Raw genomic sequence first — 13,806 nt, forward strand, 5'->3', positions numbered from 1 at the left:
CACCCCTCTCATTTAAATATGTCGAAAAATTTTCAGGGTGCGCTTTGCGCATCACGGACCTCAGTTATTTTAAAATGCAGGCTACGACCCTGAACCCAGGACCCCAGGACCTTCTTGCTGTGAGGCGACAGTGCTAACTACTACACCACCGTGCTGCCCCCGACTTATTCACTGCAAAATTCAAAATGTTGAAACCACCAAGTGTTCATTTCCATACAGGGATCTTCATCACCAATGTAGACTTTTGCCTGAAACCTCTGCCAAGTCCATTTATCCTTTGAAAGTGTTTATTTTGCAGTATTTATTATTGTAAAAGAAATCTAAGGCCCAAGCTACAGTGAATCTCATGTGTATTTGAGTTCTCACCTCTTGGGAGTTGGTGATCTTCTCCATGTGTTCAATGTCTCTGTAGAACACTTGTTCCTGATAGGTGGTTTCCAGCCATTTCTGCTTGGATTCCCAATTAGCTGTCAGCCTCTCTCTCTCATCCTGCAAAGCTCTCAGTTTGTCTTGGACCTGGAAAAGAAAAGGCATATTTATAGCTTCTTGTAGCCTTGTGCAATATTACAATATAATCTTCTCCATATGATAGTACACTGCTTAAATCCAGAGATGTTTACTCTACAACCGTTATGCATATTGTGGAGGAGCTATGAATTTTATCACCACCGTAAATTAGTATGAGTTATAACTTGATATCGCAAAAGAGCAGTCTTTTCCTCCCCAATAAAACAGGACATGAGCCAATCGACCTATTAATCTCCAATGACCTGTGCAGGTATTTTGAACTCTCCAATTGACAATTGCCCCTTCCTCCATCTCATGCACCCTCCCTTTATATCAAGGTAAATAGAAAATCTATCAGCATGTTTGACTTGGCTAACATATGGACAAGTTAAACAAGTTAGATGACATCATGTAACTATATTTATGAGGGATGAATAAAAACTTTAGGCTCAAAATACTCAACAGCATTTGACATAAAAATGTTTTTTATCCAGTGTGCCGATGCTTTGAGCAGAACAGTGAAACTGTTGGCAATGTGGATGCTGGACAACCAATTCATAAAGGGTTGTATAGAAAATGTGCTGGGGTTTTTTTTATTTACAGTTTACTTCACATTACCATGGAATCACCTAAAAATCCACCATCAATTACAGTTGCTGCTGCTGGTGTCCAACAGTGTAGCTGGTAATATTTTTACAGCGTGCCCTAATCTGCTTAACATTGAAATGATAGAAATGTGCACTTTCCTGTGTTATTTATTTATTTAGGGTTACATTCCCTTTAACATAACAAGACATCAGTGATAACCTTGATATAAGAAACGACAAAAGGGATATTCACTTCCTGAGGATTGGGAATATCTTGCTCCTGTAGGTGTTGACCCATAGCTACAGCTTGAGCATATGTCTCCTCATGGGCTATGATCTCAGCCCAGAGCTGCTGATGCTGGAAAAGCTGCAGGTCACATGTGGCCACATCACGAATAGACTCCTCTGCCTTCATGCCACTCAGAACTTGAGCACACCACAGAGAATAATCCTGTACCTAAGGACAAATGTGGCAAAGAAAAAGAGGTTGGGTAGCTGGTTACACCTATCCTAATGCCTGTCTGCTTTCTGAATGTTAATACTAGACCTTTTCACCAACATGTGCGCTGTTAAATGTTATGTTACGTTATAAATAAGGAATAAGGGCGGCACGGTGGTGTAGTGGTTAGCACTGTCGCCTCACAGCAAGAAGGTCCGGGTTCGAGCCCCATGGCCGGCGAGGGCCTTTCTGTGCGGAGTTTGCATGTTCTCCCCGTGTCCGCATGGGTTTCCTCCGGGTGCTCCGGTTTCCCCCACAGTCCAAAGACATGCAGGTTAGGTTAACTGGTGACTCTAAATTGACCATAGGTGTGAATGTGAGTGTGAATGGTTGTCTGTGTCTATATGTCAGCCCTGTGATGACCTGGCGACTTGTCCAGGGTGTATCCCGCCTTTCGCCCGTAGTCAGCTGGGATAGGCTCCAGCTTGCCTGCGACCCTGTAGAAGGATAAAGCGGCTAGAGATAATGAGATGAGATAAGGAATAAAACACAACAATTCATGCTGTCAAAGGAAAATAATCAGTTACGGGATGGTGTGATGCACTGAAGGCTGCTGCCACCCCAAAGTTGATCATTCTCCAGTGACAGCATGTCCTGAAGTGTTTGATTCCTCTTATGCAACAGCAATGGGCCAGTGATTACAATTTCTTATTTATTAGTGATTGACATCACTGTTTGCAGTTACATTTAATGCTGTGTAACATCCACAAGACAAGCTAGTTCCTATCACTTACTTTACAGCAGCTTTATATAAATGGTCAGGTCATTCCTCACCAGCCCCTCCCTCCCTCTCTCTCTCTCTCTCTCTCTCTCTCTCTCTCTCTCAATTAACAAGATTTAAAAAAAAAATGCAGCTTGACTTGTTACTGAGAAACCAGACAGTACAAAGTCCTCTGTCCTGGGGAGTACAAAGGGAGACCACTTTTTCATAAATGTAAAATAAACTTCAGCTTTGCTGTAGAAATGAATAGACATTTTGTTCATTCACACTTTGTTAAATAAGAACACATATTTTAATCAAATTATTATTAGGTTTTGGAATATGTAGAGCATTTGCCATATTAAATAATAACCATGTTATAAAAAATTATGTTTTAAAAAAAATTAGATTTAATTATCATAGATTTACGAATTTAATAGCACCATGGTATAATAATAAAGAATTAGCCAATTCCAGTAAAATTCAGCCTTACCGCCAATATAAATGCACTAAACCCTGCTCATTTCCTTTCATTTCTGAAATAATTTTTGTTCATTCTATACCAGGTACAACATTCTCTCTCTCTCTCTCTGTGTGTGTTACCGTCTTGAGAAAAAGGTAATGTTGTTTGGCGAGCTGCAGCTCTTGCTCCCTCTTGTCCATGCACATGCGGAGCTTGTCCCAACTTTCCACCACCTCTTGCTGTTCCTCCTGTATCTTTGCTCTTAGTTCTGGAGAGCACTGGACTAAAACGGAGTCTGCAATGTCCAGTAGCTCCTGCATCTGTACAAATACCAAGCAAACACATGAGAAAAATATAAAAAGCATCAAAATCATTTCTGTCAGTGAGTTTCAGTATTCAGTACCTGTAGTTCATTTCCCACCAGCTCGTTTACCAGTGCTTCATGCTTTCTTAGCTGCAACTCAACCCCTTTCAGGTCTTTGGCGATATCATCAGGAATGCACTTGTACCTGTCCTGTTGGATTGCATAAAGAGACAAAGGTTACCACACTAACAGAACTATTGGGCTTAAAAGGCCACTGGATTATTTTTGGGATTCAGTACCTCTATGTGTCCAAGAGCATCAGTCAAGTCTTTGTAGACCTTGTAACATTCCTCAGATTTATGCAAATTCTCTTTACGACTTTTGGCCAAGCGCTGCAGCTCATCCCATGATTCCCTGACATAAAGCAATAAAAACCCTCATTGTAATTTTCTAAAATTACAATTCCTGTAAAGGTAGATGGATAATATTTTATAGTTTACAGGTTAGTGTTTCATAGTGTGTCACGTAACAATGATAATAAAACACGGCATATTTTATGCCACTAGTTTAACATCTAATAGGTTGCTGTGGATGTTGCACTGAAGTTTTAAAATAAATGACTTGTGTACTGGTGGTGGTGTAGCGGTTAGCACTGTCGCCTCACAGCAAGTAGGTCCTGGGTTCGAGCCCAGTGGCCGACAAGGGCCTTTCTGTGTGGAGTTTGTATGTTCTCCCTGTGTCTGTGTGGGTTTCCTCCGGGTGCTCCGGTTTCCCCCACAGTCCAAAGAGATACAGGTTAGGTTAATTGGTGGCTCTAAATTGACCGTAGATGTGAATGTGAGTGTGAATGGTTGTTTGTCTCTGTGTTAGCCCTGCGATAACCTGGCAACTTGTCCAGGGTGTACCCTGCCTCTTGCCCATAGTCAGCTGGGATAGGCTCCAGGTTGCCTGCGACCCTGTAGAACAGGATAAGTGGCTACAGATAATGGATGGATGGACTTGTATACTGGGTGGCATGGTGGTGTAGTGGTTAGCACTGTCACCTCACAGCAAGCAGGTCCTGGGTTCGAGCCCAGCGGCCAGCGAGGGCCTTTCTGCGTGGAGTTTGTATGTTCTCCCTGTGTCTGCATGGGTTTCCTCCAGGTGTTCTGGTTTCCCCCACAGTCCAAAGACATGCAGGTTAGGCTAACCGATGGCTCTAAATTGACTGTAGGTGTGAACATGAGTGTGAATGGTTGTTTGTCTCTATGTGTCAGCCCTGCGATGACCTGTTGACTTGTCCAGGGTGTACCCTGCCTCTCGCCCATAGTCAGCTGGGATAGGCTCCAGCTTGCCCGCGACCCTGCACAGGATAAGCGGCTACAGATAATGGATGAATGGACTTGTGTATTTGTACCTCAGCAGACCCTGTGTTTCTTGGATGAATTTACTCTCAGGATGGTTGCTTTTTATGAGTCTGTGAGCCAGCTCTTGACATGAACGCATCCTCTCCCAACCCACATCTAGCTGCTCCAGGAAGACCTCAAACCTTCTCTGCAGATGCTGTCACAGACCAGGTGACAATCAGGTACTTTGCTGACATACATGAACATTCATCATGTGCTTTAACCCAATTACTTAACTCTCTTTGACGGATTCACTTTAAATAAAGCTCATTGTCATAGACAACAATAAAATGCACAGATTAAGCTGGTCCTAAAGTTTCAGTTTTTACATGTTTTTTTTTTCATATGTTTTGAAACCAGGAAGTAACATTTTCTTTTAGCTTGCTCACCAGGACATGCTCATAATCAGAGCCATAGTTGTCAGACGAGGCAGTTAGCCGCTCCTGTGATATCCACTCCTCCAGTTCTGAAGACTCCCTCTTAAATTCATGCAAGTGGAGGACATCGTGGAGCTTTTGCTTTCTGTTGCACAAAGCATATAACATACACAATGCACATAACGTGTTGGGACACAGTTTAAAACTGTAGATTTTTTGGCAATTACCTTACTGCTGCTGAGTGCTGTAGTTCAGTTAGCTGAGTTCTAATGTGGTTGTAGGGTCTCTTTACTTCCTCTAAACCCCATTCATGTACAGCCCGGTCCACAGTGGACTTCAGTTCATCCACCTGGGCAGAAAGTACCTCGATCTGCCTCTCCACAGTCTGCACACATAAAGTAGTAGCAACATAACAGGTATCCATGCTGTACATACCCCAATGGTTCACATGTTATAAACTTACTAACCTGGATACAGCTTCTTACTTACTTGATGCTGCTGTAGAAGACTCTGTGTGGCTAATTCATTTTTGCCATAGTCAGTGCTGACCAAAGCTGATGTTTCAGATAAGCAGACTTCTAATTCAGCACAGTCAAGCAAGATCTACAAGTAATCATATATAATAATTAGAGAAAAGCCACACTTTATCATGAAGCACATAGGAATTGCTATAATCTGCAGAGGTGTAGCTGGTACCTGTTCTCGTTTGACTGCTTTGTTGAGATGGGAAGCTCGTTTTTCACAAGCATTCTCAAGCTCTTCCCATGCTGCAGACAAATGCTTGCATCTTTGATGCACTTCCCGGTTGCCCATGGCCCTACCTCTGTCCAGTACACGCTGAAGGTATTGCCTGTGGGCGTTAACCTCTGCTTGCAGCTCCTGTTGGGTTTCAGAAGAGGCTTAAGTGTAAAGAAGAAGCTCTTGAACAGAATTATGAGTAGTCATTAATGCATTTTCCCTAGCACGTGCTTCATCCAAGACGCATGAAGCCACTGCATCTTTTCAAACTGCTGCTTATATTACATCACAGGGAAAGTGCTAACAGCCCTCATCTGCGAATATGATGTCACATACACCTGCACTGATTGGACAGGAGACAAAGTAATACCATCCATCCTACCCAAAAAGCACAGCCAATTTAGCTCTCTTGGATTCCAAGTATGGGTATTGCATGGTCAGGATTAAAATCTATGATATCCCATGATAATGCAAATGCTTTTGGTAAATGATAGAATTAAATGACAATGAAGTGGACAGTCTTGGTCCATTTGGGAGTTCCATGAATGCATTTTCTTATGTGTCAATGCTTCACTCTAGAAATCTACCTTGTGTTTCTGTAGGAGGCTGATGGCTCCAGCCAAGGATTTGGTATAGATACTTGTATCTGCTACAGGGTCATGTTCAGCAATCCAAGTAAGTTCCAAGTCCACATCGTGGTAAAAGCTGTAGAGCGCCACATCTTCTTCTAACTGGTTTCGACGATGGTCCAGAGGTTTTTCTAGAGACTTAAACCTAAAAAATATAACAAAGGAAAATGAAATGAGACTGTGATATCTAGCTTAACTAATACACATGAAAATTTGTTAATGAATATGATAATACAAAGGTAAAATGGAGCTATATGACCACAATTGACAAGATTATGGTCAGATTTTTCAAAACTCTGAATACATTTCATAACATGGTAAAGCATTGACCATATAATATTTTAACAGAGGCGCTCACAGTTTCAGGTACATGTCTGTCTCATCGAGGATTCTCTGAGAGTCAAAATGGTTTGTAGCCAGGTGTTTGGCATGGGTGACGATGGAGTTAATTTTGTCTGCAAGTTCCTGAGCCTCCTGCTCAACCTGCTTGTGCTCCTTCAGAAGCATTCGACTCGAGCGAAGATCATGGCCTTTGGGTGCATGCTGCAGCATCCACTGAATTTCTTCAATTTTGACTTTTGCATCCTGAAATGATATGCTTAACTTATTATTCTTTCACAAAAAGAAATCACAGTTTGTGAAGGGAAATTTAGCTTCAAAGACTTTAAATTGTCTGATTATGTACATCAGGGGTGTCCAAACTGATCCATAAAGGGCTATGTGGCTGCAGGTTTTCATTCCAGCCATGCAGCAGCACACCTGACTTGGCTCATTCAATCAACTGAACTGTCTTCACACAGTCAAATACTTGCAGCCACAACCACCCTTGATTAAAGGGTGGGTGTGTCAGTTGACTGAATAAGCCAAATCAGGTGTGCTGCTGCATGGCTGGAATGAAAACCTGCAGCCACATGGCTCTTTATGGATCAGTTTGGACACCCCTGATGTACATAATCAGACAATTTAAAGAGTTTGCATGTTCTCCCTGTGTCTGTGTGGGTTTCCTCCGGGTGCTCCGGTTTCCCCCACAGTCCAAAGACATGCAGGTTAGGTTAACTGGTGACTCTAAATTGACCGTAGGTGTGAATGTGAGTGTGAATGGTTGTCTGTGTCTATGTGTCAGCCCTGTGATGACCTGGCGACTTGTCCAGGGTGTACCCCGCCTCTCGCCCGTAGTCAGCTGGGATAGGCTCCAGCTTGCCTGCGACCCTGTAGAACAGGATAAAGCGGCTAGAGATAATGAGATGAGATGATATATATATTTTTTAAAGTCCAATTTATAACATTTATAATGATTAATAACATTTTCTTATTATACTAGCATGATTAGTTCCGTGAAGTACCTGAAGTAGCTCCATGAGTTGTTCCTGTTGGCCAGCCTGTCTTAGCTTGTTCCCTCTCTCTGCCATTTTTCTTTGGAGCTCACTCCATCTGCTCTGCACTTGTCGAGCCTTTCTCCGAATGCTCTGATTGTTATAGTGGTCCTCAGCCAGCATCTTTTCTCCTGCCTTCTCAGTTAAAACAAACCCAGTATAATTTACAGACATGTTTTCAATTTAACAAAACAATTATCAAAGGGGCACACATGAACCATCATGGCCATATTTATTTAAAAACATCAAAGCATGATGGTCTTAAAAATGCACATGTTCTATGAGCTCTTACTGGTAATTAATACTGTTATATTCATTTTAAAATCACAATCACTACAGTAAACACTTTGTTTCCGTGTATTGTTTACATTTTCTTTTCATGAAAATAAACTATGGCCTCATTTTCCTCAAAAGAGGCTAGAGTAAACATTATGTTTATTGTAGCGTACCTCAATAAGTCTGTCCAGACGGACTTGATTGGCCTGCATCTCTTTCTCTGCTGCCTCATGCCTTTTAAGTTTGCGCAGGATGTTGGTTGGGTCTCTGTAAGATTCGTCTTCAGCTATCTTAAATTTCTCCTCCATCCAAATTAGTAGCTCTTCTGCATCTCTGTAAAATTCCTGCCATAGACAAAAAATAAGCATTATAATTTGAACATTATTAAGCTTCAGAACTAATGTGCTGCCTAGATATTGGACAGTGCTACTCAGTTCAGTGAATATCTACTTGGCTGTATTTTATATACAGAAAGCAGTCACTGTTTCCTCCATCATCTATAAATACAGTGCTGTGCAAAAGTCTTAGGCACCCGATTTTTTTTTCCATACAAACTTTGTTATAGATTTCTATTTTATGACTTCTACATTATTGAGTCAGTACAAAAACATTTTAGAGTCCAAACATTCATTTTCCAGCACAAAATTAAATGTTACAGGGGGAAAAAAGTTTGTATCTGAGCAGCATATTCCATAAGAGATCAGTTTTCAGATTAAAAAAGAAAGCATAATGAAGGCTGCTGGGTTTTGGTGCAAAATGAAGACGCGAGTGTGACAGTCAAAGTGTCCAGAAGAACTGCGGCTGGTTCTGTAAGATGCTCAGTAAAACCTACAGCTCATTTCCTTATCAAACTGCACTCATTGTACCTGAGACTACTGTTTTTTTTCTTAAAGCAAAGGATCGTCTCACACCAAATATTGACTTTGTTTCATTTATTATGGCTTACTGTTGTTTCTAGTATTTTTTTAATGTTGAAACATCTCATTTCATTATTTTTTAAGCCAATTTTATCGACAACCTTTCTTTACATGTGTCTAAGACTTTTGCACAGTACTGTATATGTAGTAATACCTGGTATGTTTTGGAGGCAAGTAATTCCAGATTTCTTTGTTTGCAGCTGTCTTTGAGCTTCTCGTTTCGTTCTCCAATGGCCCAGGATCGCTGCTGAATCCTGAGAGAACAGATTAAAATATAATAGCACGTTTCATAAATACAGTAAAATTAAATACTGAAAAAAAAGAAATGAGGAGTGAAAGTTTATCCTCACTGTTTGGATGCAAAGTGGCGATTGTCAATGAGCTCCTGACTCCTGTCTTGAAAAAGATTTATATTTTGGTCAAGAGCTACTAGCAAACCCTCCATCTCTTCTTGGCGGCCCAGCAAACTGTGAACGCCATCCACAGAGTCCTACAAAGACACAGGTATACCACCAAGCTAACACAAAAGCAGTTTGAAACAGAATGGTTCAAATATTTATTTCTACCACAGCTCCTTTGCAGAGCACTGTAGTTTAAATGATTCCCAAAACAATTACAGATGATCTTACCCCTAGGTCTTTGACCTTTAACCTGGCTTCATGACCAGCTATTGTAGCATCTATTCGATCTGCCTCTTTGTTCCACTTCTGGAATTCAAGTGCCTGTTGTAACCGTTTGTTTCGACTGGACCAAATTTCTTCCAGTCTGCTCCATTCCTGGGTCAGCTGAGCTAGTGTTGGTCGGATATCCTTTGCAACTTTGTCTCCAGATGATTCCTCCAAAGACTCGGTCAGCTTCTCCATGTTTTTCAATCTGGAAATAAATGGCCCATTATAGCCAGTATTAAATGCTTCTTTTGTGAAATCTAATTATTCTGTTCCACGTTCTATATTTTGTAATAGAAAATGCAAGGGAGTTTAGAACATTTAGTTGTTCTGAAATTCCATATTCATTCATTCATCGGTGCAGTCATGTATTATAAAACCTTGCTCTCTGCTGCTCAATCTCTAGCTTCAGTTCCTGGTGTTCATTCAGCAAGGCTTGAGCTGAGGCAACATCAGAGCCGTTCTCCTCTTCAAGCAAGCGCTCTTCGGCCGCCTTAGCCCACAGCAGCAAATCTCTGGACTCCTTCTGGAAGAGCTGCAGGCGTTGAGCCTCCACTATAATGCTCTGCCTTTTTGCAGCCTGGCACCTGACCTGCTGCAGCAGCTCCTCCAAAGCATAGACCTCCTCCATGATAGCAGCACTCTCTGCAGGACTGCAGTCACGCTTCCTGTAATATATGTAGGGCAAGCCCAATGAAGGGAAGTGAAGAAAATTATAATTGTAGGATTATTATAGTATGTCCGAAAAATGTCTGTCATTAGGTTTTAGACCTTAACATTGTGTGCCACAGAGACTCACATTTTGGCCACACTCTTCAGGTATTCTATCTTCCTCTCGAGGGCTTCGATCTCCCTTTCAGCCTGGGCCTGACTCTGTTTTTCTGCCTGCAAGGCTGATGCTGAGCTGCCCACACCAGACGTATCCAGCTGGACCAGTTTTTCCAGGAGCTGGGATTTGGCATCTTCACAAGTGTGCAAGAAGGACTTGATATCAGCTGAACTGAGCAGTTCCTGAGCCCTCTCATCCTTTAGGGCCTGTATGTGTTCCCACCTGAGCACAACATTTACATTTCTTTTCAGTACAGTACAACTCTCATTGACACCTTCAGTAGTTAAAGAGGTACTGTCCACTTAATTTTTTTTGAGCTGTAAATTAAATGATGTATCTGTTCTTTGATGAAATGCATCAATGCTGGTGACCATTTTTATTAAAAAAAAAAAATCAGCATTTTATGGGTTGACAATGGCTCAAAATGCAGTCGACTGGGTTAAATCATCCTGAACCTTGCAAAGCTGATGCTGACATACAGGCAACTGTCTGGGACTTATTAACATGATGAAATTTATATTTAAAAAGAATGTTAATGTCGTCTAATCAGAGATGGGTGGCACCTCCGCAATTCTCAGCCCCTTTGTATCCAATATCATGTTAGTTTTGATATGACAGTAAAAATGTAGATTCTGAAGTCATTATAGTGACTGTGGGGTGTAAAGCCATTTCCTCCCACCTCTGTGTGACCTGAGCATGTCTAGACTGAATCTCTCTCTTCTTGCTGTGCTGCTTTTTCACAAGTTCTTCAGCCAATTTAGTGATATCATCAAGCTGTCCCTTCCCACTGGCCAACTCTGTAAGAAAATTCTTTGTTTGGAAATAACAATAGATTTAGTCCAGTTAAAATATATCTGTAATTATGAAATATCTTATAATGCATTTTTATCTTTTTTTGTTTTCTTTTTTCCCCGCAATACACTCACCTCATATTTAGCTTGCACAGCCTCAGTATTAGCAGAACTGGAGCTGAAAGTGTTAAGAATGTTCTCCTTGTCCTCCATCCAGGACTCAAACTCCTCACAGGCATTATAAAACCGATGTAATCGAGCAGTCTCATCCAAGATTTTTCTCTTATACTACAGGTAAAAATAAGATTGTGATATTCTGAATCTTAACATCTTAACAATGATTGATTATGAAAATCATTTAGGTTCTCTGAAATTATAATTGTACTGTGGATCTGTCTTTTATCATATATTTGCAAAATACCAATTTTTATTTTAAGACATCTTTCAATTGAAGAATTATTAAACTGATATACTGTTGGCTTGTTTGATATTTCCTCCTAACTGATAAAAGAAATAAATAAATTATATTTTGACCTACATTTTGGAACTTGGAAGCTGACAGTAATATGTGAATATGAACTCTGGCTATTTGAATTAAATACATGTCACATTCCATTAGGTTTTTTTTTTCCTGTTGTGCATTTAATAAATGTACAGTTTTGCCAGGTTTCTTTGTTTTGATCTTACTAGGAGCAAGATTTGCAATTTACTTTGGGCATGTTTTGCATAATTGGGAATTACAGAAATCTCAGAAATACAGATTTTATGTAACTTAAGCCAAAGATTTATTAAGCCAAAAGTATTGAGCATTCCCAGGGGGGGACGGGAATGCTTTCAGTGTGGTTAAACTCATCATTTAGCTCATGAAAGTGGTCTGCCACATTCATGACCATGAAGTCAAGAGACATGGGTATAAATCATAAATGCATATAAATGCATATTTTACTGAAATAGCTAAATTCCTACTAAGCAGCTAACAGGAAAGCTACTGTTAGCATAGCCTGACTATCTAAAATGTTGCCGAAACAGTTACACTGGACATGTACTAAGCACCAAGTGTTGATGTAAAAAATGAGCTACTTGATTTGAACGTAAATTTATATGTTTGACCCGTCTGAAAGCATCTACTTTTCCTTAGGAATCCTAGATGTTTCACTTTTGGCCTAATTAAATTAGCCACAATTAATTTAGATTTTTGCTTTTGAGATTTGGATTTATGGTTTGGATTTTCTAAAATTTTATATTTTTACAGGCAAATCTTACCCTTAGCAAGTCGTGGTCTCCCCCCAAGCTTCCAAGCTCCATAGTACTTGAACTTATACAAGGTCAGAATGTATGCATTTGGAGTTTTGATGATGTTCATTACCTGAAGTAGTTGACAGAGACTGTTAAAGTCTTTCTCTAAGCTGCTCTGTGTATTGTCTATGGTATCTTTCTGGAAATGGGGGTCTGGGATGGAGGTGGTAGAGATTTCAGCAGTACCCCGGCGCATGGAGCGGGTGCGGCGTGGCCGGCTCACTTTCAGAGTCTGGTTCTCTGGAGCTACATTTGTAGGGGCAGGTGGGGCTTGCTGCGTTTTCATAATTCAAAATGCATGCAGAAAAAAATGAGTTAATACAATAGGGCATGCAGGACATACATACATAAAAATACATTGTATTATATACAACATTTTATGGAGTATCTTACAGATGAAGAAAGCTCTGTAATGTATGTAGAAGGCACCAGCTGTTCGTTCCCTTTACTATCTCGCATAAGCATTTTATCATCTTTTTCTTTGCTGAGGATTGTCAGCATTTCTCCACGATCCCAGGTTAACTTCATCCCTAAAAACAAAAAGGTTCATGCAAAATGATATGTGCTGCTGTTTATGTACCACTTTGATGCTTAATACTGTGTAAATATCAGATTAGCACTTTAATAATACATGTTAATTGCACCTCTGTATTTGAACCTAATTTTGGCATTAAATTCCTGCATTTGTAGGAAGGCCTGGGAGCTTTCTTTGGTTTTCACTGAAATCTGCCCTTTTTCCTTCACTGTCTCTCTTTCATCTCCTGATGAATCACTGTAGTGGACCATTTTGGTCTGCTGAGGCTCTGTCTGAATGGAACAAAAAGAATGATTATCTTTTGGTTAATTAGAAGAAGTACTGCATTTTGCCTAATTATATTATGATATACTTGTACAGTGATGCTTGAAAGTTTGTGAACCCTTTAGAATTTTCTATAATTCTGCATAAATATGACCTAAAACATCATCAGATTTTCACACAAGTCCTAAAAGTAGTTAAAGAGAACCCAGTTAAACAAATGAGACAAAAATAATATTATACTTGGTCATTTATTTATTGAGGAAAATGATCCAATATTACATATCTGTGAGTGGCAAAAAGTGTGTGACCCCCCTTGTGCAGCAATAACTGCAACTAAATGTTTCCGGTAACTGTTGATCAGTCCTGCACACCGGCTTGGAGGAATTTTAGCCCATTCCTCCGTACAGAACAGCTTCAACTCTGGGATGTTGGTGGGTTTTCTCACATGAACTGCTCGCTTCAGGTCCTTCCACAACATTTTGATTGGATTAAGGTCAGGACTTTGACTTGGCCATTCCAAAACATTAACTTTATTCTTCTTTAACCATTCTTTGGTAGAACGACTTGTGTGCTTAGGGTCGCTGTCTTGCTGCATGACCCACCTTCTCTTGAGATTCAGTTCATGGACAAATGTCTTGACGTTTTCCTTTAGAATTTGCTAGTATAATTCA

The 13,806-nt window shown here is 40.4% G+C and overlaps 1 protein-coding gene across 1 annotated transcript in view; it reads right to left on the minus strand.

The window, feature by feature from the left end:
* Positions 1 to 13,806, minus strand: part of sptbn5 (spectrin, beta, non-erythrocytic 5) — a 66,360-nt gene that overhangs the window by 32,527 nt on the left and 20,027 nt on the right. The window contains exons 12-35 of the mRNA XM_060932998.1: positions 12,981 to 13,143; positions 12,730 to 12,866; positions 12,407 to 12,610; positions 11,176 to 11,328; positions 10,929 to 11,059; positions 10,220 to 10,471; positions 9,801 to 10,088; positions 9,385 to 9,628; positions 9,106 to 9,245; positions 8,910 to 9,009; positions 8,012 to 8,182; positions 7,533 to 7,697; positions 6,548 to 6,774; positions 6,148 to 6,334; positions 5,519 to 5,701; positions 5,312 to 5,425; positions 5,050 to 5,207; positions 4,835 to 4,967; positions 4,457 to 4,602; positions 3,360 to 3,474; positions 3,160 to 3,270; positions 2,897 to 3,076; positions 1,348 to 1,551; positions 367 to 516 (exon numbers count right to left, since the gene is read on the minus strand). Of these exons, the coding sequence (XP_060788981.1) occupies positions 367 to 516; positions 1,348 to 1,551; positions 2,897 to 3,076; positions 3,160 to 3,270; positions 3,360 to 3,474; positions 4,457 to 4,602; positions 4,835 to 4,967; positions 5,050 to 5,207; positions 5,312 to 5,425; positions 5,519 to 5,701; positions 6,148 to 6,334; positions 6,548 to 6,774; positions 7,533 to 7,697; positions 8,012 to 8,182; positions 8,910 to 9,009; positions 9,106 to 9,245; positions 9,385 to 9,628; positions 9,801 to 10,088; positions 10,220 to 10,471; positions 10,929 to 11,059; positions 11,176 to 11,328; positions 12,407 to 12,610; positions 12,730 to 12,866; positions 12,981 to 13,143 (4,056 nt within the window). The remainder of the gene's footprint in view (positions 1 to 366; positions 517 to 1,347; positions 1,552 to 2,896; positions 3,077 to 3,159; positions 3,271 to 3,359; positions 3,475 to 4,456; positions 4,603 to 4,834; positions 4,968 to 5,049; positions 5,208 to 5,311; positions 5,426 to 5,518; positions 5,702 to 6,147; positions 6,335 to 6,547; positions 6,775 to 7,532; positions 7,698 to 8,011; positions 8,183 to 8,909; positions 9,010 to 9,105; positions 9,246 to 9,384; positions 9,629 to 9,800; positions 10,089 to 10,219; positions 10,472 to 10,928; positions 11,060 to 11,175; positions 11,329 to 12,406; positions 12,611 to 12,729; positions 12,867 to 12,980; positions 13,144 to 13,806) is intronic.

Source organism: Neoarius graeffei, chromosome 11, assembly GCF_027579695.1.
Source record: "Neoarius graeffei isolate fNeoGra1 chromosome 11, fNeoGra1.pri, whole genome shotgun sequence".
NCBI classification, from domain to species: domain Eukaryota; kingdom Metazoa; phylum Chordata; class Actinopteri; order Siluriformes; family Ariidae; genus Neoarius; species Neoarius graeffei.